This window comes from Lycorma delicatula, chromosome 3 (assembly GCF_047948215.1).
Source record: "Lycorma delicatula isolate Av1 chromosome 3, ASM4794821v1, whole genome shotgun sequence".
NCBI lineage: Eukaryota > Metazoa > Arthropoda > Insecta > Hemiptera > Fulgoridae > Lycorma > Lycorma delicatula.
In genome coordinates, this window is record NC_134457.1 from 154342716 (window position 1) to 154370360 (window position 27645).

Here is a 27645-nt window from a genome sequence, read left to right on the forward strand (position 1 = left end):
ATTACATAAAAATTTCCCAACTACTTAACACGAAAAACCTACAAAAGAAACGCAAAAGCGAAAAACCTGTATCTTAATGTAAATAATAAAAGTATTTAGAAAACGACGTAAAAAATTTGCTAATGAGAATAGTTAGCCTCACTGAAATTCAAAAATTTATTAACTTTTACTAAAAAATTAATCTATGTAACCTAAGTTTTCTTAAATTTTTTTATGTAAACTTGGAATATTAGAATAAAATAAGGTTATATTATTTTGTACTTCAATAATCCAGTACTAAGTAATGATAATAAATCCAAAATATCTTCCGATCGAGCGTACATTATAGGTCAAAATATCTCTCCCAGTTAAGTTACCGGAAGAAGCTGCAACGTAAGAATCAGAACAACTTTCTTCTGCAAAATAAAAACAAAAATAAAATTATTTTTTAGTTCAATTTATTTCTAGCAGCGCTTGAGCCGATATAAAAAGAAAAAACCATTCAGGTCGGATATAAAAATGGTAAAAATGCAGTAAAGGTTTGATACAATTTTGAAAAAATGCAAGGAATAGAAAATGACTGGGAAGATGAAATATGTCGCTAGAAATAATAAAGTACATTAAGCAGCTCAGATGTAATAATAGTAAGGAACTAAAGTAAAATACTATACAGTGACAAGGTCAGTAAAAACTATTTATAAGTAATGTCCTCATACTTTTTATAAGAAACAAGAATAAAAATAATAATAATATTGCTCTGTCTACTCGTGGTAGTCGTCTAAGTTTTTGAACGTGTAACTCGAAGTACATATGTACATAAATACGGTCGCTACTTTTATGTGATCTACACGTGTATCACACTGTAGCCAGATATTACCCATAAAATATACCGATGAAATACAACTTTGTTGCTTTACTATACCCCCGCTCATTCCTACCTAAAGCATGTGTACGAAATTAAATTCTGAATATATATTTAATTTTGAAACGATTTACAGTTTTTACAAGTAAATTAAAATATTCAGTTACACGTGTGCAGCTTTTTTGAATTTATATTTCTTTAACCAGAATTTACTCATTTGTATATAGACTCATAAATATACACGTAAAATGTAATGTGATGAATGTATCTTATGGGTAATGAATACACATACAAAATAATAATCTTAATAATAATATTTGTACTGTACTAATAACAAAAATATTGATTTAAAGTAAGTAAAAATAATCAACTTGATTAGACATTTTCTCTCAGCTACCCACAAATAAAACCAATTATTATTTACTTTCGTTAAAAGTAAATGTCAGTTGATCAGTATTACGAAATTAAATCCACTTTTACAATTAAAATTTCACTCTTAAAATATTATCTCTTACAACTTTATTTTGTTTCAAAGCAAAATTTACCATCGGTTATACCACTACAGAAACCATAAATAATCAGATGTAGAGAGAGGCTTCCATCGAAACTCCTCAAAGATCTCATACTAATATTTCTATACAGAACATTCAATTTAAGTATACACATAAAGTTAGGTCAGAGGACAGTGCCATTGTTTGTCCAACACAAAAAATATATATATTAAAAAAAAATCTGGTATGAACAACACATGACTTTCTTGTACGCCAATTAAATTACATATACACTTTTTTTTTTAAATAAAAAGTTCATAAAATTTTATTTTATTAATAACTTCCGATATTTTTTCACCTGTTTTTTTTTTTAATTGAATTATTATTCATCGTAAAGGTTTTTTTTACCATGAGAGGTTAATAAATATTAATAAATCAATAAATTTAAATTAAAAAAAAACTGAGATGTAGTCTGATTCGAACCGATGTGCTTTCTCCTAAGATCCAGATTTCATTAATTAAAATTCTATTTGAATACAACTCTAAAACCAATGAAAATAAGTACCACTTATGATATATCGTTGAAAAGATCACAATGAGGACTTATTATTGCAGTTAAGGAAAAGTCAAAAATCCAATTTTATTTGGATTTTGGGCATTTTTTAACATTTTTGGTTCGATCGATTGTAATCAAAAGAGGAGGTGCACAACTAGATGTTACAACAGTCCTAAATTCAAAATTTCAAAATTCTACGGCTAATCGTCTGTACGTACGTACAGAAGTCACGCCGAAACTAGTCAAAATGGAATTTCCGTTGAACTCTGAAAACCGAAATTTTTCGCGATCATAATACTTCCTTTATTTCGACTACTAAACTATTCTCTACATTAATATGAAATTTGATAAAGTTCGATTCAGCGATAAAAATCTGTTTATAATTTTAGTTAATTAACATGGTCTCTAAGATTTTACAACGAAATTTAACAAATATTTCATTGACAAACAAATTCAAAGAAATAATATTGTAGAACCTTTCTATGTTCACAACTTTTGGGATCGATGGAAAGTAGTCAATTTAAACTGACTAAAATAATATATTATTAATTTAAAATTAATATCAATAAAATAGCTAGGTTATTGTTATTTTCTTCCTCATTCCAATTCACTAAAGTTACTTTAGTGTGATGTAAGTCTGTAATAACATAACATTTTAAATCCACGACGACTGTATTACGTCTTTAATCATGATTACACACTCGTATAAATACTGTTCATCTTTTCACTTTCTACTCTTTTCACTCTCTATTAACAATGTATTTTGTACATTTTTCGTTTACTAAATACTACAGCATTACAGAGAGAAAATTTTTCTACCGTGTAAAGTAGCCCATCCAAATATATATGCATACGAATCAAGGATGATATGTTGAAATTTGGGTAAAAAACCGCTAACAAAAAAAAATAATTATGAGAACGTTTCAGGAAACGGGTGACGAAAATGTTTAAAATTTAGTAGAATGGCTATTAATATTGAGTATTTATGTTGTTAAAATTTTGAAAAATTCTGTCTAAGTGTGGGGTGATAAGAGGCAGGGAGTTTTATTTCTCAATAAAAAGGTTCGAATGATAAATTGCTTTTACTCCCATTTCCAAATAATAATTAATATGTGTGAAGCAGTTATTTTTAATTAAAAAAGGAATACTTTTTTACAACAAAAAAAAGATGTCCGAATTTCAATGAATGCTGGTTTTTATAAATTCAGTTGAAAGTTAATACTAGTTATTATTAAATTAACTATTAAAAAACTAATAATAATAATAATAACAATTAATAATAAAATAACAATTAACAATTAAAATATATTAGTTTTAGGAATACTAAAGTCTTCTTTTTTATAAGCGTTTTAAAAGTAGAAGGAAGGATAGAGTAAATAATTTTAGTTAACGCTTAAATCTCCGAACTTCGTTTACATAAAAACTTGAAATTTTGAAAGATTATTAATATTTAAGAGAGAAAAAAAGAGTTTTTTCGTCACGAAACATTTCGATAAACATCTCCGAAAAGGTTTTTTCTTATCTTTTTATTGACACTAAACAATACAAATAGTATTATTCTTTATTCTCGTATGAATATCGAAAGTTTCCAGATATCCCATCCAGCTTTCTGGATTCGGGGTCCGTAGGCAGCCGCGTCCCTTGTTCATGGCTTATGAGTAAGGTGTAGTCTTGTACAGCCGACCATACCTGAGACGGTATAGTGGTATTATTATACAAATAATATCTGCGGAAAAATATTTTCTCAAAAAACTGCCTCTCCCTTCCTCACCAAAAAAAAATTCAAATATACGAATTTCAATTAATATCGGTTTTCATTAATCCCTTTTTGATACTTTTTATAATTATGAAGCTGGTTGCCGCTCTTTAATTTTAAAATTAGTCCACTTCTTACTGAAATGGAGATATTGTTTGAAAATGGGGCACAAAACGGTTTGCCAAAACATTCAGATCGAATGAAGAAAAAATTAAAAAGAATTGAAAGAAAAATTAGTCGGTCATTTGGACATAGGATTGATTACATCTTTCTTTTTTGTTCTTTTCATTGGTGCATAAATTTTAATTAAGTTAATAAATTAGTGAGAGAAACGGTAGCACTTTTAATAATTTTATTTTACAATAATTAAGAAAATTATGATTAATAAAAAAAAAAATTCGTAGCTTAATAAAGAGAAAAGAATGAGGAAATAAAATAAGATCTTTCACTTTGTTTTATTATTATTATGCCAGTTATTTAGCCTCAAACACCATAACAAAAATAGTTAATAAAATTAGTACAATAGTGGCCAAGAAGTCCTAAATTTATGCATATAATATATTTAGTACAATAATAAACAGTAATTAAAATTGGCTACGAATTTAAATAATACCATTTATTTAATTATTAATGTTAAACTTCTTTGTTTATTTAAAATGAATTTTAACTTTTGAAATAATTTCTACGTTTATGATGTATTTATGGTTATAGTAATCATAAATATATCATAAACATAATAACGTTATACGTTTAATTGAATACGTAAACTAAAAATATCAAAAATATTTCTCATCTTTATTCATAGTACTTAATTATTTAATATACCACTTTAAAATTTAATGATCTGATTTTGTTTTATTAAAATATTGTATTCATCACCAAATAAAAGCAAATATTACTGTAAAATTCATTAGTGATATCAGAATCAAACGTACGATAAAAATTATACAAATATATTCTATCACATATTTAAAATGATAACGCGAAATCTTTTAGACTATGATATATGCTCTTTGTTTGCAGGTATAACAAAAAGAGACGAGGAAACAACTGAATGCTACTTAACTTGCGCAAATGTACTGGGTGTTTGGTAGGTCTCATTTGTCCTTGACGAATAAATTGTTATATAAGGTTTTCCTGAAAGCAATATGGGGGTGTAGCGCACAAGTAAGGGGAACTACTTGTAACAGTAACTTTGAAATCATCCAACGGTTTCAAAACAAGGTGCTCAGGATGGTATCAGGGGAACCATTGTTCACTAGAAACGACGAGGGCGCGGTTCTTGGATTCCAAGTGTTCTTGAGATACGGAGGGACAGTAGGGACTACATATTAAAGTTGGACAAGCACGCTGAATCCACTTGACAATATTGAGGAAGTAAGACGACTGAGGAGGCTACATGTACTGGACCTCGACGATCTTTGAGAACGTAGATAATAAATGATTTGGGTGCCTGACCCTTGGAATGATAGAGTAATTATTACGGCAAAGATAGTTTAAACTTTTAGAATCTGTACTATTTTTATTACTTATCTTTTTATCTTTGTTTTCGTTACTGTTTCGTTTGTGACATGAGAGATGATGCATGTTATTAATATTTTATTCGAGATGGGCTAACTTTGGACGGTCTCCTAATACGTTTCTGTTCTAGCCATATAATTTTACTTAAAGTCTCAATCTTTTTGGTGATCGATTGTAAAAATAAATCGGTAAAAAAATAAATAATAATAAACTATTAATTAAATAAGGAACAGTGTTTCTATAATAATTATTAATCTATACGACCATTTTTTTAATACAAACTAGTTTGCATTGGAAAATAGATTACCAATAAAGCAATTTAAAACGCTCGTTTGTAAATAGAGAACCAGAGCTAAGTTAATAAGAAATAATACCTACTTAAACAATAAAAAGGAATGTAAGTTTTTATTATCCCATATAATGTAGTAATTCTCTTCAACTAATCATTTAATTTATCAGAAAAAGTTAATGAAGTTTGAAAATGTAATCATTTTTTTTCAGAGATCATTAAACACGCTCTTGCAACTACAATAAAATTTCAAAAATATGTATTAATGTGGTTTAAAGGTATTATAGTACTGTTAAAAACATATAGTACACACTGTATCTATTACCTCATCACTAAATACTCTTCTACTTTTATAGTTTGCTATCATCAAGAATTATTTCTTGCGCATTTAATCAGTTCATACAATTACTTCAAAACTGAATAAAAATTAAATATATAATAATTATTCGGCTCAAGATAAGAATACGGTTAAAAACGAAAAGTTTTTCTAACCGTGGTATTTTCAAAGGAGCCGTTATAACTAAAGTAGGTCCAATCAATGAATCATTCTAGTGTTCTTTAATGTTTTTCAATCAGATATTTACTAGCTTTGTTCATCCTACTTCTTATAGTGTTTCTTAGAAAGGGTTCCTAACTAGGGTCAGTCCTTTATTTATTCTGGCGAAAGTTCTACGAAATAAAAAGAATTATTTCTACTGTTAAACAAGCATATTTTTTACCTGGTATTTTAGATAATTTAGAAAAAAGTATAGTACGTATTTTTATATATTATTATTACTTAAATTATTCCAATTTCTTAATGGCCGATTAATTATGGATTAATAAAAAAAATTCTTGAGACCTACTTCAAAAATTACTCTACAGTGGAATAAGAATGGATAATAATAATCCAAATTAATTGGAAATTAAAAGAATTTAAAATGGTTTAACAGAATAAGGAGACAGAACAGAAAAAATATGTTTAAAAATTAAGTATACCTTGTTGAGTAACAAATATTACAATAAAGAAAATATTCACAGACTTTTCTTTTAAAAAGTTTAGTACACATACGCGGATGTTATAAATAATAACAGATGACCACTACTTACAAATTTAGTAACACTTAACTGTAATAGATGCCGAAATTAATGTTCCAGAAATTAAACTTGTCTAAAACTTATACCGCTAATGTTACGTCAATCACAAGCTTTTAATTACATCATCCACAACTTTCGATTTTCAGATAAAGTAGTTGAAGTTGTAACTTAATTTTAAGAGACCCACAAAATGTATCGCTTATTCTCCGAAATCAGTTCATCGTAAGCAAACCGATTTAACTCTCTTTTTTTCTGTTAAGCCTCCAGAAACACTGTAAGGTATTACCTCAAAAGATGAATAAGGATGATATCTATGAATGTAAATGAAATATAGTCTTATACAGTCTTAAGTCGACCGTTCCTGAGATGTGTGGTTAACTGAAACCCAACCACCAAAGAACACCGGTATCCACGAATAAAGTATTCAAATCCATGTAAAAGTAACTAACTGCCTTTATAGGATTTGGACCTTAGAACTCTTTACTTCGAAATCGGCTGATTTGTGATGACGATTTAGCCACTAGACAGTTTAGGTGGGCTAAACTGATTCAACTGGAGAAGACTTTCGTACCTCAGCGTTGCAGGATTAATGATAGTGTCTTCCTGGTTAAAATTCGGAAACTAAAAGGCTAGATTTTTCATAAATTTGATATTACTTTAATTTCTTAGTTTTGTTCTATTTCAGAGTTCCAAGTAAGAAGATTTCTGAATTAAAGTCTTTTTTCTTTGCCTGAAAAGGGGAAAGCTTTACTAGCGACCATCTGCCTACTCGAACAGTCGGTAGTGTTGGGCTCTCACCGACTAAAACCCCTCTCCGCACCATCACCAAATCTGTAATTACAAAGCATCGTGAGTGTATTACGGGACCCCGTTGCTGTGTGTCGTCGGGGCACTTGCCACAGGAGTCCTGCGGAGATAATCATAGGCATATACACCTATCCCCGCAAACAAGGGTCCCTACCTACTAGCACCGCAGGCTAACCCGGCACCAACTCTTCCGACTTCCTCTTCATGATCGAGGTCACAATTTTCGTTACGACTGACTAATTCTTCGGACTGTGGAGCATCTTTGGAGCACGCTAGTTCCTTTCGTTTGCTAGTCCTACGAATTCTAGCCAAGTCAGTCAATCTCAGGATCTTCATAAAATAAAATAAATTCTTCCTAAAAAAGAAGGAATAGCTACTTATAGTGATCCAAAATTCTATTGGGAATAGGACGAAATACTTATAATTAATTTGAGTAATTTCACATGTTCACATATTTATATGTTTTGATATATATTATATTTTAAGCCTCTTGTTACTGTTCTTGAATGGATTTTTAATTTCTGGAGGAGAAATTGCTTTTATTATAACGTATATTTAAGCTGGTCACCATAAAATCATAGATGAGTAATTTGCTGCTTTCAACATAAGTAAATAACCATCGATTGTTGGCAAAATGCGATCACTGCTTGGAGAGAAACTTAAACTAGAGTTCTAGATGAAAACTAGGAGAAACTCTAGAACTCAAGGTGAATGGTTTGTTTCGTGACAAAATTTGTTTGCTGGTAAATCATCCTTTCCCATCAATCTTTTTTCCTTGATCTCTTTTCTCCGCCTGAGGTTCTGTAGGTGTAAGTATGGTTTTCTTACGTTCTTATATCCTTACGACGCCGAGACCTATACTGCCAATGAATCCTTAGTGCGATCAAATCTAGGAGATGCTGCCTGTGGAATCTTCCAGGAACTCAACGATAAGTATTCTATTATTTAGATCCGACTTTTAATTCACTAATGAAACGTAAGTGCAAATGGTGTGATCCTTCTTACAGGATATTACAATTAAAGTTCACCATTGGGAATTCTTTTGAGATAGTGTACCCATTTTTAGAAATTAAGAGCTTTATTGCAGACCTATCATTTAGAAATCATTTAAAGAACAATTCTTTGGGAAAAACACTGAATCACTACCATGCCAGATGAATTTTTTTTATGATTAATTAACCACATTAGTTAGAGGCTTGAATATGGAAATATGAAATGGAAATTTTGAAATGCTTGACCGGGATTCGAATCCGGAACCTCCGGATGAAAAGCCGGGACGCTACCACTCTGCTACGGACAAGTATACAAAAAATTTACCGATGATTCAAGGTTCAGCATGTATAGAATCCTAATATTAACTTTCTATTTTATTTTCACATTCTGTAGAACATAAATTCAATAAAAATGACCGAAGGTAACGAAAGTATAGCATAACAATTGATGCAATGACAACATACATACGACAAGGGATATACAAGTAAATTGAAGCGACAATAAAATTCCCGAATTGTATTTCAAAACTCTACTATCTACTTATAATAGCAAAACCATATTGGTCTTGCCTAAAAGTTCCCTATTTTTATCTATAAAAGATCAATAAACAAAGAAAAAACGAAATATATAAGAAAAGACTAGAAAATAAACCTATTTTAAAAGAAATTGCAAAATAACTATTAAACCATATTTTATTATTATTATTAATACTAAGAAATTAGTTTTATATGAACTATAAACATCTAAATATAACATAATAATGATAAAATTGTTATAATGATGTTACTAATATTATAAAAATCATTAAGACTACATATAAAAATAAATAATCGAATATTATTTTTCACAAAATATGGACTACAATAAAGTATTACACATATGAAATAACGAACAAAATTTAATGTTTTGGTCTAACCTAATCTCTCGTTTCTTATCTCATCTTCTCAATTGATATAATAATGTATGGTATTTTATCATAATACCAGGACAATGATTAAGCTTAAAGAAAATAATTTATTGTACTATTAATTTCATTCCAATAATAACTGCAAAGTTTTATATATATATAATAGTTTTGCAATTTTTCCCAAGTAATAAATTTAAAATGTTTTACATTATTTGTATTTCATCTTAAAAAGAATGAGGATTGACCTTTTTAATGTGTATTTTATTGTACAGAATAATAAATAGAAAGTTCTGAATGTTTAATTTAAAATTTCGTTAACTGTAACGTTTCATACAGATTTCTTTTTTAATTTGAGGATTCAATTTTCTTCACAGATCTTTGTCACCAGTCATATTTTCTCATGTTATTATCATTATTAGTTATAATTGTTTTATCCTTTATTCATTCACATGTAAATATTTACCAATTGATTAATATTTACATATAGTGAAAAGCACCTTTTTTTCTCTAAATAAATATCTCTTAAACTGATTTATTTCAGATAAAATTTTAGATTAGAACGCTTTTTACGAAAAGAGAAACAATGTCATTATAGCACGTAATAATTGCCGATCTCTGTGGCGGAGTGATAGCGATATCGAGTTTTCATCCGGAGGTCCTGGGTTTGAATCCCGGTCAGGCATGGCTTTTTTCATACTACAAAATTTTCATTTCATATTCTCATTAATTTTTATTCATTTATTTATTTATTTTTTTTTATGACATCGCCACATACGTAAGTTTAAGCATGTGTATGGGTTATGGATATGGAATTTTTATAGCGCATGAAAAATGCCATGCCTGATCGGTATATGAACCCGGAACATCCGAAGGAAAGGCCGTAACGGTAGCATTCCGCCACGTACATCGGCAAATAAAGACAATTTCTTATCCTAAAATGTATTTAAAAAAACCACTGGTGTATGGTGATACTGTGACTGGGCGTCAGCGTGTAGTTGTAAGTGAATAAACAACACACAGTTAAAAAAAAATATTAGATGTTTCAAAATCTTAACATTCCGGGATACAAATTCATGGATCACGTTTGACCAAGAAATTTATCATCGAGAAAAACGCTTTGTAGTAAAAACTGATATGTGATTTTCATTTACAGCTACAACAAATTAAAGGTAAGCTTAACCATTGTAACAAGATTTAATTAATGTAATATTTATTAGCCTATTTATTTCCTATTATAATTTTGTTTCAATTTTCTTTCATAAGCTGCATCAGCTTACTGCATATCTTACTATCAAAAAACAAGAAAAGCATATATATATATATACATATATATATATATATATATATATATACAAATATGTATTCATGTATGTCTTTTTTTTACAACTATACTATAACACAAACGAAATTGAATTAATTAATTAAAAATAAAAATAAAAAACAAAACAGAATTTTAACCGTACCCAAAATTATGTTATTGCAATAGTAATAATGTAAACACTATTTACAGGCTCCATATTCTAATTAGTGTCAAAGAGACTATTCCACTATGTCCATATATATATATATAAATATATATATATATATACTTTTTTTTTAATTTTTTACTGGACATACGGAATGCAACTCTAGCGAATGGCGAGTACTAGCATACAGAAATTACTCAGCGTTTCCAGAAAAAATTTACAAGCTGCATTACACAAGCGCCATGGCTCGTACGGAATAACGAAATTCATAATTAATCGGGTTACCGTGTGTTCAAGAGGAAGTCGATCGGTTTGCAAGTAAATACAAAATAAGACTTAATGACCATGTAAACTATCTAGCTGTTAGCTTCTTAGACAATAGGGAAGATGGAAGACGATTAAAGTGGGTACATGTATTGGACCTAGGAACCTAATAGTGACTCTCAGAACGAGGCCTATCTTCTAACATTGTGCATCATCAAAGTATTTATGTTTCTAATGTTATTTATTCCTATGTTACTATTTCTCTTTTTATATTGTGGTTTTATTCCTAGAACTGGACATTATTATGATTTCTACTATTTCAAGGGAAACTTATTTATAACTTGATTATTGGCATGAAACTTACTTATGGTATCTATGAAACCGATTGTAAATGTAATTTGGGAACAAAAAAATAGTTATATAAATAATAAATAAACACTAAAAGTTATTTGTATTGCAAAAAGCACCCATTCGGTTGTACTGACCACCGTTTTGAAAAAGAAAGTTTTTATAAAAAATTGTTACGCGTACGTCGATTCCTTTAATATTAATGAGAATTACTAAAATATTTCATTACAACTGGCGAACTTATTTAGCTGCAGCTGCATCATAAGCGTACAAAACAGATGACAATGCAAAACATAATACATCTCCTGTGGAATACCTTATATTTTATAGTAAATTTATAAAGTATTACATATCTCTTAGCGTACAGATTTTTATATTTGTATTTTAAACATTTTATTGATTACAATAAAAATAAAATTTGTTTCGGTTGAGAAGACACATACTAGAAATTTAATAACGAGAAAATAACTATTTTTTTATATTTACCAAAAACTTTTTTAAGATCATTTCCCCAAATTTATTTGTGTAATTAAACGATCCAGAATGCAAGTATATAATGTACCCTCCTAATTAAATAACATTTTACAAAGAAATGGAAAGGATTCCGTGCTTCTATTAAAAGAAAACGCTACTTACTTTCATTCAAAATAACACTAAATTTAAATACAAATAAATTTAACAAAATTTGTATTTTTAAAGAAGCAAATATTATGAAATTTAATATTAGCTAATCAACTTTGTATGGGGGGGTTTAAAGTAATAGTTTTTCGCACTGCACGTAGGTAAACATAATCAGGTTTAAACACATCGTAAAAATAAATTATTATTATTATTTTCACTTCAATCTGTAAAAAATAATTAACTTAATTATATTTAGTTTCTGTTAAACGAAAACACTGAATTACAAAATAAAACCGATAACAAGTTTTTTTTATTCATACAAAACATTGTACTTTGTTGAAGACATTAAACGTAAAATTAATGCTAAAATCATTTCACACTTTAATAGCAAGTTAATAAAGCAATATACATTTACTTTTTATTACTGTCATAATACCTTTAATAAAATTACGGAACAGCATTTCAAAAAGAATAACTATCAGCGTATAACTAATACAAACACATCAAAGTTTATAATCGATCAAATGTACGTTTCGTTCTAATTATTGGATATTATACCACTGCTCTGTTAATAAATATTACGATAACATTTATTGCTGATCAATTTCCGGTCGTATGAAATTAAACAGGGCAAATTTTAATCTCGATTATTTTTATGTGACAAAGTAAATTTTATAAACGGTTGTTAGTGTGTGCGCGTAAACATAAAAACGAGATAAAAATTGTATAATTTTAATTTAATATACGGTCTACTTTACTTTGAAATGGCTTTTATAATTTAAAGAGTTTTCTTATATAATATTTCTTGTATTTTAGCACCTGCCAATAATATTAATTAAATACATCGCGATGTAACTAGTTTTATTCTAGATTAAAAACAGATAGCAGGCGCTACAAAATTAATTATATATTTAAATATATTACTATATTTATATATGTATTAATTTATATATTTAAATATTTATACGACTAAAACTTTGTAACAACAATTACGAAAAATTTGTTGTAAAATGATACGATTCAAACAATCTTCCTGGAAAAAAAGATTAAATTACGAAATAACTGAATTAAATTTCGTTATGTAAAGATTTCTTGTAAAATAATCAATAAGTAATTAATTTTTTACGATCACGAAAAAATATTAAACTTTATGGTTTAATATTTAATATTAAACTGGAAAAAATATAAAAATAGTTTTATGTATTCATTTATTTATGGCGTCTATGTTTGAATAACAATAGAAAAATAGAATTAAATTATGAATAAAAAAGAAACTAACAAATCCTCAGTTTAGTACACAATTATTGACTAAAATATAATTTATTCTACAACTATATTATAACGTTTAAATTACGCGATTGGAACCTGTATCACAATGAAGGTTATTAAGAAACAGATTTTCATTACGATACAGGTGTTCAACGGATGAAAAGCTTACTCTTTTCAACCAATGACCGTTCAGGAGATATTGTTTAATGTATCAGCTATCTGATACATATCTTCGCGTTTCACACCTCCTAGACCTCAAAACCACCGTCAGCTGAAAAGTTTATATATACATATACATATATATATTTCACTTTCTTGTGGACACAATAACTGCCATAATTTTGCGCCAATCACTTTCAAATTGTTCCTTAAAAATAACTCGCTCCAAAATCTCGCTCGAATTCGTTAATGGCCAAAATCGGACCATGGGGGTGGAAATAGGGAGCCTTTTCCGGATAAACAAAATATCTCTATAACTCTCTTATTAAGTAAAATACTGAATTCGTTTAAAATTCCTACTATTCTTTGGATAAGGGCCTAAAACTTACTTAAGTAAAGCTTTTTGATATCACCAACCACTGGCCCAGGGGGTGGAAAAAATTGGGTTTTGAAGACAAAAAAAAAATCATACTTCCCTTATTAGGCATAGTATCGAATCGATTTAAAGTTGTCGTTAGTCCTGTAAACAATACCTTAAACTTTTGTCTGAAACAATTTTTGATATGACCAACCGTTACGGCAAGGGATGACCAAAATGTTGCTGGAATTGTAAGATGAGGCTTGTCATATGTTAAACATGTGAAACATTTTTTCACATGCAATTATTGTCGTATTGAGTAAATTTGAAGTTTTCCTTAACTTTAAGGTGGAATCTTTTTTATCCGTTACTTAGCACCGCTGAAATCTACCTCCGCCTTCCCGCGTGCCGAAAGGGATTTTTTTTACTTTGATTTTAATCCTATTTAGTATTTAGCAAGCAAAAAACTATTTGAAAGTACACCGTTAGGTAAGTAATTTTCTTTATTAGACTTTTTTTCCTTTTGTTAATTATGTCGAATTCTAAGGAAGATATATCTTTAAAACCGATCGATATTAAAGAAAAGGCAAAAAAAATTAGATCACACAGAAATGTATTGTTTACTGTATTTTTGATTAAAAAAAAATTACATAACCAATGTATTTTATCATTGATTTAAATCACTAATCCCAATATTTTCTCAGCCAAAGAAAAAATACAGTATGAAAGTCTCTATAATGACCATTAATGCACTCTTGCGAAGTTTATGAGACTCGCCAAGTTTCGTGTCGTAACTTACTTCGCACTCGTGTATTAATGGCTTTCATTATAGGCTCGTTACATTATGTATATTACAATATTCAAAACAAAAAACTGCTTAAAATTTACGTTTTTAAACATACGAGTATACTTTTCCAACAACAAAAAATTTACTCAAACCCCGCCATTATTTTAAAGAATTGTAAAAAGGAAAAGTTCTTAACTTGACCAGCATTTTTTTAATACATTCAAGATTTATATTCAACAAATCCACCCAATTTTGGTAAACACCATCCTCTGGTGGTTGGTAAACAGTAAGTTTACGCGGTTATAATCAGTGAAGAATCTTTATACTAAAAAATGTGCGGTTAGGTATTAGATTTGATATAATTTTTATCTATTTGTCTTCTTCAATACTTAGTACTGTATTGTTATTGATGCATAGCCTGAAATCATTATGATATTCAATCTTTTTTCTTTTCATTCACAGATTTCAAGAAAGTTTTATGAAAAAAAGAGGTAAAGAAACTCCAGAATGATATTACGGAGAGCATTAGCTAACAGTCGGTAGCAGTTTTTTTAATCAAGATAGGGTACAGGTTGCTTGGCAGGAGGTCGTAGCTGTATTCAGCGGGCCTGAAACCGATCTGGACCTGTGGAAGCCAACTGTGCAGAACGATAAGCGAGAGTAACATTGAAGTCGTACAGAATTTTTGGAAAAAACCATAGAGAAATATAACATAAACACAGCGCGAAAAACCTCAGATTTGTTCATAAAAGTAGTATTATTTCAAGTATCTTTTTTTAAAAAATAAATATAATTAAAAAATTAAAAAACCTGCATAAAATAACCGCATTAAAATGATAAAAAATAATAATTTTCTCCTTTTTTAGCCGTTCTTTAAATTCCTAAATTTTGAAGTAAAGTAAAAATTTTAAAATAAAGTAAGAGTTAGAAAGGTAAATTAAGGTTAAGGGATATGTTCAGGCAGTACTGCTGTCTGGCACCAAGTGATGTTAAATATTAGTTTTTCCTTCTTTTCCACATAATTTGTTTTCTATTTTATTGAACTGTGTTTTATTCATTATTTGTTAGTGCGTAACAACTATACGATACGGCCTAGTCGCCAAGCTTGTTGGATTCAATCTTATTACATTACCGTAAGATGTGTTAAATTATGGCGGGCAATATGTTTAGACACAACTCCTGACGATTCGCTCGGCTCCTACACTATATAAGCCGGCTCAGCATTAGAATTTGGCAGTCCAGTCTCGTCTAGTTCAGTGAAAATTTACATATATAGTAGATATGTACATAGTTAAATTATGTATATTTTTCAATAATGTAATACAAATTAAATTAAATCATGAACATGTGAATGAATATACAACTGTTAATTCGAATCAAAATTAGTTTATTTTCAGATCACTTCATAAACGAAACAGGATAATTGTTTTTAATTTTTTGCTGTCTTCAAAAAAAAAAGAAGAAATGAAAGGGGATAATTTATTTTATTTTTGCGACTATTTGTAGTCGGTTTTATTTATGAAAAATAATTTATTTAATATAAATATCTATTTTTTTATAAAAAATTAAAAAACGTATTACAAAAATTTTAAAAATTTGATAAAACAAACAATATGTTTGCGTTTAAATAATTTCCTAGAAAACATGAAAAGTAATAATAACAAAAATAAAGACCGTAATAGTATAATACACTTAACTCATAACCTTGTTTAATAATAATGTAATTTTAATATTATAATGAAGATATGAGTTATGAAATTAATTAAAAAGACACTGTTTCTAGTTTTCTAACTTCCACTTAATTGAAGTTTCACGCATAAATTTTATTTTTTTTTATACGTACAAAACAATCCAGTTTATTTACGTGTTAATTATTAATAAATATAGTGCTTCGTAATATTACACTTACAAAAGTTGGTAATTAAAAAGAAATCCTTGAATACATGATTTAAATAAGTGAAAACGAAATACGTTAATCGGTAAATTTAGACCGTTCTATTATTATCTAAAAATTAAATAAAAAAGAAATTTAATATAATAATTAACCAGAAAAAAACCGGGTTATTTAAACGTGTATAATCAATATAATTATTTTTTTCTAAGAAAATAGTTTTTTAGAAGCTTTGCGATTTCTTTATAAAAAACTACTAAATTTTAATTTTTGTTAATTGTAACGTAAATTACAAAATGAACAACTCTTGCCTAACACATTCGGTAATAATACATTATATACTATAATTGTAATTATCACTTAATTTCTTACTTGGCTCAATATATATATATATATATATATATATATATATATATATGTTTAAGCATGGCACAGTTGATATATATGATTTATATATAATATATATATATATATATACACACACCACATATAGTTTCGAATGTTTATGAAAATTGTATTTTATATTTTTGTCTCTTTTCCTTCTATCCGAAACGACTAATCAACTTACGACGTTTTCACCTACGATAATAGAAGTAGATTTTTTTTTAATGATACTGTTACGTTAAAATATAATATTTTAATATAGTAGTTTAGTATTTTAACTGCAAAGAACATACAGAATTTTAAGTTACTCGAGTAAATTTATTTGCGGTAAAAACTAAATCTCAATTTAAATATTTAGGTAAAATGTAATTTTTTTTTATATGTATAAACATTTAGTGGTTAATCTTGTCATAGAAAAATCAGTTTATTTTCGAAATTGAGAGTTCTAAGGTTCGATTTTTTCTTGATTAAGAGTCAACTCTTAATAGTGATACTTGATTACGGAAACTTATATATACATATTCTAATCATAAAAATTAAATAGCGATCTATTAAAAAAGTAATAGCTGCCATCGTAAACGGAAAATTTTATTAAAAAAGGATTTTTCCATTCTTCGATCTACCTAATTCCATGAAATCTTATAGGAAATTTCATAAAAATTGGAAAACGATTTTGCCGATACAAAAACCTAAACATATAAAAACTAAATGTTAAAAATCGAGTTCGGCCCAATTATGGGTGCAGTATTTTATATATATATAAATAATTATTTGACCTCTTAAGCTTAACACTTTTTTATCGAAATATGTCATTTAAAAATTGCAGCATAACAAAAGGCCAAACAAACCGGGATGCGAACCCACACATCTTTACGATGAAAGATATACATGGTAGAATGGAGATCGGCAATATTTGAACGGTAGTAACGTAAATTTAGATTGCTATTAAACAAATTTCTGGATATATTATAAATATATAATCATCTTTTTCAGATTACGTAAGATATGTTACATTCTGAAACTACTTTAACCTTATACTGCACCACTTATCCGTAACATAGATTAGATTCTTGAAGGCATTCCTGTACGTGGTTTGTTTATAAAACATATTAAAACCCTACATATTTCATTTATCTGTGTATTCGGCATCTATATTAGGTTTATGTTATGTAAACTTTATAATTTATACAATATTTATACGTAAATCATTGATTGCAAATTTTCAGTAACATGTAACCCCAGCATTGCTTACAAGTTAATAAAAGTAAAATACCTGGTTTTAACAGAAGAAAAGTTAATTCTTTTTACTTCTATATTATCAAAGATTAAATACTTTATAACGATTTGGAAATATTTATTTACCTAATTATCAGGTAATTAAAATATATTACATATTTTAATATTATACATACTACATTCTTCGTCAATTACTGAACAATTTAATTAGCTAGCATAAATATAAATATTAATAATAACAATAATAAAAAACTAATTTTAAGGTTTAACTTTAAAACAAACATCACGTTTCTTACCGATATTGTGTAAAAATTATAATTTTTATTATTAGTGAAAAGCACGTAGTAATAATATAGTCGGAGGCTGTGAAATGTTATTATAACCATTATTTTTCATTAAAATTATAAGTAAATAGACGTTTCATGATGCAAAATTAAAATATTTTTTTATTTTTTATTTATTGTATATACATTAATTAATAAACCGATAAATACATATATATTATAAATAGGTTTCAAAAAAAAATACAGTTAGGGAAACAACTACACAATTCTTCAAATATATCATGGCATCGTGACTTTCATATGCTAAAGGAATGAGATATATACAATATTATAGAATGTGTATCAATGTACTCGTAGTTTTAATTTTTGGTTCTCGCCTTATATAACAGAGCTTTGGAGTTGGATGCGTAATTATAATATGTACTGTACTACAGAAAATGTTACCCTTATCAACAAAAAAATGTTTATTCCTTTTTTTAAGCCACTGTGATTTTTGTTTTTAACAGAAAAGTAGTTTCGTTACGTTACTATCAGAACAAAGTGAACATTTGCCACACGGAGTAAATATATTTATTATACATAAATCTGTATTTTTAATTTATTTTTTGTCTCACAAATCGTATATTTACAATCGGTTCCGATGAAAGAACCACAAGTAAATTGCAGTACAAAAAGCACGTGAAGAGGGGTTTCCAGCGAACACTTCAACACAATGGCAAACCGTGGCGAACACAATAATATGCAAATAGATTTCCCATACATAAAACATCTATATAGATGAACCCGCTTGCATTAATTGGGATCGCAAAGATTCAAGAGATCACAATAATCTAGCGAAAAAACAAACTAAAAAATAGCCCACATCATTATTAAACAATAGATAGCGATAAATAAAACAGTTGCATCGGAAAGAAATAGAAGGGCGCTAGACTTCTCACTAAGGCGTAGTAAAGAAGTATATCAGTATCACATGTCTTATACCGAACCGGTTCAAGTCACTGACATATCCCATGTCCAGCACGCGTAGGCGTTTCAGTCGCCGTACATCTTTACTGTTGTCCAGGAGATTAGCAGCTAGAAAGTTCACTTGACAGTCTAAATCTTAAAATCCAAGGTAGTCGTGAATTTCATCGTTCCGATCCAACTACGGTGCCTCTGCAATTGATCTCGCAAACTTCTTCTGAAAACGCTGTATAAGTTCGCTTACTTTTGCAGTACGCCGTGCTCCATAGTTGTATGCCATATGTCCAAATCGGTTTTAGAATCATCTTGTAGATCAAACGTTCATTGGTCAGCGACAGATGCTAGTTCTTATCTAACAACCTATAAAGCCTCTTTTATTTGGTATTAGTCGTTTTATTTTATATAAGAAAGACTGAAATTCAAAATGGTGTTAATCTTACGAGAAAGATTAAACTTTGGTATTTGCTTTACGTTGAAGATGTGTGGATAGACAATAATAGTAGCAAAGGCAAACAAGTTATCTTACCTAATAAAGTAAATGAAAAAAATATTAAACACGTGGACTGTGTTCACCAAAAGCCATGAGTATTTATTGGCCGAATCTATGGAAGGAATATGGAAGTGATTTTAGAAGCAGTCCTAATCTGGAATACGTGGAAAAGTACAAAGTCGACACGTTCATGTCGAAAATGAAGCTAAATAATTAACAGTGACGAGAAAATCAGCAGAAAGATACTCCAGAAAGACTACAACATGACATTTCAGCATTAGTTATATTTTTAAGATTTCGTTGGAACTTTTACAAAGTTTTTGCTTAAATGCCTGTTTGGTAAATACTTTGCGTTCAAATTAAAAAAAATTTAATTTGCCATTCCAACTACAGAAAGGATAGAGACTGGAAGAGTAGTTAAGTAAGGAAGTTGAATTTCACCTATTCTATTCAATATATATGTAGAGAGACAATTAAAGGTTGTTTTAAGGGCAAAAGAGGAGTGGCAGTTGAAGGAAGGAAAGTTAAATGTGTACGATTTATTGATGATATGGTGGTGGTAGCAGAGAGTGAAAAAAAGCCGATTGAAATGCTTAATTACTTTTAAATGAATTTTAAAATCATGGAATGAGAATAAATAAAAAGAAAACAGAATGCACGGCAACAGGTGGAAAATTGGAGAGAATTGAGGTCGGAGTGGGAGATGAAGTAATAGAGCAGTTGGAAAAATCTAAATACTTGGTCAGTATTATAACTGACGACCTAATTTGTATTACAGAGGTTAAAGCGAGCTTAGCTAGGAGTAAGGAGTAATAGGAGAAGAAAACAACTGTTTGGAAAATTGAGCTGAGACTTTAGAAACAGATTGGCAGGATGTTATATTTGAAGTATCATTCTATATGGAGCTGAAACGGGTGGACACTAAGGAAGGTGGACAGAAGGCAAATTGAGACATTTGAGATGTGGGTCTAGCGTAGAATGATTAATATCAGATGGCAAGATCGTATAACGAATGATAAGATATTACAAAGAGTAAAGGAAAGCAGGAGAATATTAAATATATTTGACAGTAGGAAAAGGAACTAGAAATGTTTAACGGAAAAAATCTAATGTGGAAATCACATAATTTTCTTGTACGCCAATAAAATTACATATACACATTTTTAAAAGTACATAAAATCTTATTTCACTAATAACTTCTGATTTTTTTTTATTATTATTGAATTTTTATTGTAAAACTTTTTTTATAATCACAGGTTAATAATTATAGATAAATCAATATATTTAAATAAAAAAAGGAAAAGTTAAAAAAAAGGAGATGAAGTCGAATTCGAATCGATGTGCCTTACCCTTGTAACATCAAAATATTTCATTAATTAAAATTTTATTTGGCTGTAACTCTGGAACCATTGAAAAAAAGTACCACTTATGATACATCGTTGAAAGTTTCTCAATGAGGACTTATCACTGAAGTTAAGAAAAAGTCCAAAGTCCAATTTATTTGAAATTTAGGACTTTTGGACATTTTTGGTCAAATCGATTACAATCAAAATGGGAGACCTTTCCTTTTCATTTAGTTGTACACCACAACTACATGTTACAACAGTCATAAATCCAAAATTTCAACAACTTACGGCTAATCGTTTTTGAATTATGCGAGATAGACATCTCGCATAACATACACATCACATCTCATTGAGTTATGTGAGTTATGCACATACGTACGTACAGACGTCACCCCAAAACTAGTTGGGTTCAAAGATGTATTCAAAGTTGGTTAAAATGGATATTTCCGTTGAAATCTGAAAACCGTAAATTTTTCACGATCACACTACTTCCTTTACTTCGTACAAGGAAGTAATAAGGAAGAGAAAGAAAAAAGCATCAAATGCTGGATGGGATTATGGAAAACGGAAAATACGTAAAAACAGATTGGCGCAAGGTAGAATGGCCATGACAAGACCTGCCCTAATGACAGAACACAATGAATAAAATCATCTTAAAAAACTTAAAAACTTAACCTAAAACTTAAAAAACCAATTAGCCAATTAAAAGATAAACTAGTTCAAAATTAGGCCTTAAAGAGAACCAGAATTTTTTTTTAATTCAATCGATGAACACACAGGCAAACGGACAGTTAAATATGAATCAATTTATTTTCGTATTGTTAACTACTAGTATTACACATTAATTTTAATTTGTTACTTTCGATTTTTTGACAAATACTATATTCCTTTCATTTTACTTCCTTGTACAAAATAAAAAAGATATTGTGATCGCTTAAAATCTCGGTTTTCAGATTTCAACGGAAATATCCATTTTGACCACCCCTGATCCATTTTGAATAGTTTCGGCGTAACGTCTGTATGTACGTATGTATGTATCTCGCATAACTTAAAAACGATTAGCCGTAGGATGTTGAAATTTTGGATTAAGGACTGTTGTAACATATAGTTATGCACCTTCCTTTTCATTGTAATCGAGTGGACCAAAAAGTCCAAAATCCAAAAAATTTGATTTTGGACGTTTTCCTAACTGCAGTAATAAGCCCTGATTCAGAGCTTTTCAACGATACATCATAAGTGGTACTTATTTTCATTGGTTCCAGAGTTATAGCCAAATAAATTTAATTAATGAGATATTTGGATCTTACAAGGGGAAAGTACATCGGTTCAAATCCGACTTCATCTCCTTTTTTCATTTTTTTTTTTTTTTAATTATAAATATTGATTTATTAATAATTTTTAACCTTCGATTGTAAAAAAGTTTTACAATAAATAATAATTCAATAACAATTTTTAAAAAAATTGAAAAATTATCAGAAGTTATTAAAAATAAAATTTTATGTAATTTTAAAAATGTTTATATGTAATTTAATAAGCTTACAAGGAAGTCATGCGATGTCTACATAAAAGTTTTCTGTTAGGATTTCAATAAGTCAACTGCGCTATAACTCCAAAAAAGATTTACTTATGCTAATTTTTGCTTTTCATATTTATTTTTGTATTTATTTAATTTTCATATAATTATAAGTTTTTGTTCAACAGTGAAATCATTTAAGTATTTTTTTCTTTGAAATAAGAAGTTTAAACAAATTAAAAAAGTTATAAAATTACAAAAAAAACAACGTATTCTATAAAGTAGAGTCAATGTATATTTTATGTTTAAAAGAAAATGAAAAGATAACTACATAAACCATTAGAAAAATCTAACATACGATTGTTTTCGAAAAATATAATAATGCAGTCACAAATACTTAAAAAAAAAATATATATCACTTCCAAAAACGGTACATTAATTCCGAAGAATAATAGCTAAACCACGCCAGTTCTTATTAAAGAAAGCGAGGAATGAAGTGGTTTCCCAAAGCTTTCTTCACTGAACGAAATACATTGGTAGATATCAATCGCTAGGCCTATTAAAATGCCGATGATGTTTTGCCTTACAAATGACACTTTTACTATGCTCACAACAGAAATTATGCAATTAACATCATTACTATTAGAAAAAGCCACCCTAGATAGTGCCATTTGTGACTGAGATACTTTATACGCTTCACAGTCATAAGAAAGATAATTGGTGTAAATTATTCAATTAACGTATTCTTTCTTATGGTAAACAAAGCATTAAGCATATTGTCTCTATTCAGCTGGGAAATATTACGTAACCAATACAAATATAAAAATAAGATAGTAAGAATAAATAAAAAGTGTAAATTAAATTTTATTAAAAAAATTGAGGTGGTATACTGAGCCTTTCAGTATTTTTACTTGTATTTACCATCTAGAGAATATAAGCTAGCTCTCTTTATCAGCTGTCAGCAATGTTAATATTATATTCTGTTTGTAATACGCATATTAGTAACGACAGACTAGAATGATCTACATAATCTACAGTACAAAAAATTTGAGCCTAGTATTATATTTAGTAATGTATACAATTATCATTATTATTATGATTATTAATGATATTAACAAACAAGTCATTATATCAACAAGTACAGTAATTCACTGCTCTTCTTCCGTCGTCCCGACACGAGTAACTATAGCTGTCATCATTTATTTATATGGACTTCTCTGTCAGTTTCACTTAATGCAGCTTTACCCTTCTGTTTTCACACCCTTCCTTCTAATTGTAGTAAACTTACTATTAAATTAACTTCTGAACCGGACGTAAATGTTGATCCAAAATCAGCGAATACGCACACATTAAAACGTAGCCTAATTAACAATTCTTTTTTCATTCATTCATATTTTGTGAATGAATGGAAGAAGTGAAAAAAATAAAAAAATAGAATAAACTGTTTAAAATACGTTAAAACTATAATTTTAAAATAGAAATTCTTATTTCTTTAAAATATTGTAGTAAAATGGCAAAATCATAAAATATCATTGTTAAACTAGGTCTAGAAAGTAGAACATACAAACAATGTATGTTTAACACAGTCAATATTCTTTCTCTCTTTTTATATATATATATATATATAACACACACAGTAAAATATGAATGGAATTTTTAAATTAAGAAAAAATCACAATCGGGGAAAAATTAAGATTTATAAATTGCATTCGTAAAACAAATCCTCTGATTAATAATAAAAATCAAATAATTAAAATTAGTATAAAATGTGTGTATTTAAATTTACTTCTAGTTTGATTACATAGCTACAAAAACGAAAAGTTTAGTTTTAGCTAAAACGAATCTCTTTAAACAAATTTTTTTAATAAATTTCATATACATTTTTTAAAATTATAATCCACAACTAAAAAAAAATCATGTATCGGTCGGAAACTGTTTCTTAATCCTTGAAGGAATTTAAGGAAAATATTTAATTACGAAATTACAAATTCAGTTTATTTCCGGAAGTTTTATTCAATCCTGACAAACACACACAAATAAGTCACCCTACTGATTTTTATAAGCTGATGAGCACTTTCGAAGCGACCACTACTTCATCAGGTGAGTATTTTGCATGATTATTAAAAACCACTAACATTAAAAATTCCTCAATATATTGTATTACTTATTTTTTTCTTAAATTGGTCTATTTCATAAGAGTCCCATTAGAACAAAAATATCTGTGCGCAATGTCTGTATAATTTGAAATGTAATACCTTTAACAATACCCATTATTCCACTACTTAATATCATAATAATATAAAACGAGGTTACCAATTATTATTTTACCAAAATGATTCTGAATAAAAATATCTCGATGAAATATAATAATAAAAATAATCTTTATTCTACTATTGAATAATCTAATTATATGAAAAATTATTCATTAAGTAAAACTAATTTACTAAATGCTTTGTTTTATAAAGTGAAAAAGTATTCAATTACTGATAAATTTTTAATTTTATTTTAGCGTCCAAAAAAAGTAAAAAGGCAGGTGATTGAATGAATGAATAGTTAATTTTTATAAGTACATGATGTTTTGAATTATTTTTTTCTAAAATGTTCAAACTCGTTAAAGAAATATAATTTTAAAGTTTGTTGAATTCTTTGATGCTTTTAAGATTTCCACAATGACAATGAATAACAACGTTTTATTAGGCTAATTATTTTTAATTCAGTTTTCACACATTTAGACAAAACATGACAGCTATAAAAATCTAAATCATACTGATTATGTAAATGTTATTTTCCTTTTTTTTTTATTATAAAAAATCAGGCATTAACAGCTATGCTCATCAGCCCGTGAAAATTGGTAGAATATGAAAAGGTCATGCCTGACCGTGATTCGAACCTGGGACCTCCGCATAAAATGCCGAGACGCTACCTACTTAGCCATGGAGGTCGATGTAATTTTTTTAAAATAATAATTCAAATTATAAAAATGTTAAAAGCTTGTATTATTTTATTTAATAGTAATAATATTCCGGAGTAGAGTAGCTAGTAAACACTGCGTTTTATCCCTACGAACTATTTTTTATAAATCAGAAACCAATGAAACGTCCAAATAAAAATTAAAAATATTCCGTTTTTCTATTAATATATAACATTAAAACTACATGCGATTAACGTCATGCACTAACAATAATAATAATAATAATAATAATAATAGTGAAATTATTTTGGGAAATGTTTTAATAATCGTTTAACTCACCCTAACGGAAGTATCATAGAGGCGGCGACCGCCCACATAATCCGGGGAGCACTGAAAAAAATATGAATTGTTATCTACACTAAAATTAATTTCAATATAAAGAAAGAGTACTTTACTTTTGCAATAATACGTTAATGACAGTTCTTTACGTAAAATTTTATTTAAATACGTAACCTTTATTTTTATAACTTAATATCCCGTAGTTAAATGTAATAGGGAAACATTTATATTAAGGAAAACAAATCCTAACTTCTAAACTTTTTTTATACGTTGCTGTTCTATCGCATTTATTAACAAATCTGAATCATAAAAATGTAATTAAAAATAATTAATAATATTTGATATATAGGCATATTATTAGCGTAACATTTAAAAATTAATTATTTTTGGTTAATATTACCAATATCCGTGACAAGTGGAAGCATCAGTCGCTTTTATTCAGAAGTTTTTGCGTTCGAATTCCGGCAGTTCATATGTTCGTTCAGTCTCATTTTGTATCTTGTACCGAATCGTCTTATCTTCTCTTGAACGGTTGATAATCCCAGATAATCGTGTATTTCAGTATTTTTAACAAAGTATGGCGCTTCTGTTATATTTCTCAATAGTTTGTTTTGGAATCTCTGTACGACTCTCCCTTGTCGTACCCCACAGTTGGATTTCGTAGGTCTAAATAGGTCTCAGGACCGCTGAGTACAGAAATTACTAGTTGGATAATGGAAGTTGCGACCCCCTAGCAACCAGTACCATCTTAAGGTTTTAAAACTGCATATCAAAATAAAATAAAAAATCTTCTAAAAATATGGGTCCAGTTATATATTTTCCAGTAATAGCAGCCGTAAAGATTTCCTCCAAACACGTTCTCTAAATATTAGATAAGATAATTTTATATTTCTATTAAAATAAATAAATGGGAAAAATTTGCGCAAATTTAATTCCTTCACAGATTATTACTGAATTTTGTTTTTTCTATTTATTAAATTACAAGTTACTTTATACATCCAAACCTAAACAATTGAGTTTTGTGAAAAAAAAATTTCATTATTGTAGGAGATTCTTTCATAACTGTTTTTTTTCTTTTATTTTCAATTCTGGATCAAATTATATTTTAAATATGGATTGTGACAAATTATTTTCTTCATTGGAACTGTAGGATTATCTTTCTCTCGATATAGACCAAAGATTTATAGAAAATTCTTCAGTAATTATAAAATAGAAAACAAATTATTCGGGAATCATTTATTTGAATTTTTACAATAATGAATTTCTACGTAATGTTTCCTAACGTATTCTTTTTAATGTAGAATATTCTGTATAAACATATGTACTGAAAATAATGTTCGCCCACAATTTGTTAAGTATGGTTGGAAAAATTTATTTACTTAGCAAGGAGGAAGCTTTACTACCAATTTTATTTAGATATATTCTATATAACTTATTTAAATGAATATTTTGTACTATTATTATGTAACGGATACACATTCACAAATAAAATATGATAAAACCTATGTATCATTATCTAATAAATCACAGAATTAATTAATTTTTTTGAAATATAATTTGTTTTTTTTTATTTATAACTATTGCTATTTTCAGGATACTTTGACTTAAATCGGGTTGTATTGATGATTCTGGAGGAGATTATCTAAATAAATTCATTACAACAATATTGTTTGTTAAACCATCAGATTACATCTTTGCTCATTTTAAAGAAGAAGAGTTATTATATTTTATCGTTCTTTTTTATTCTATTAAAAAAATTATAAAATGCTATAAATTAG

General features: G+C 28.2%; 1 protein-coding gene across 1 annotated transcript in view; it reads right to left on the reverse strand.

Annotated features, from left to right (window-relative positions):
* LOC142321233 (uncharacterized) overlaps positions 1 to 27645 on the reverse strand; it is a 216540-nt gene that overhangs the window by 122081 nt on the left and 66814 nt on the right. The window contains exon 2 of the mRNA XM_075359228.1: positions 25868 to 25918. Coding sequence (XP_075215343.1) covers positions 25868 to 25918 — 51 coding nt within the window. The remainder of the gene's footprint in view (positions 1 to 25867; positions 25919 to 27645) is intronic.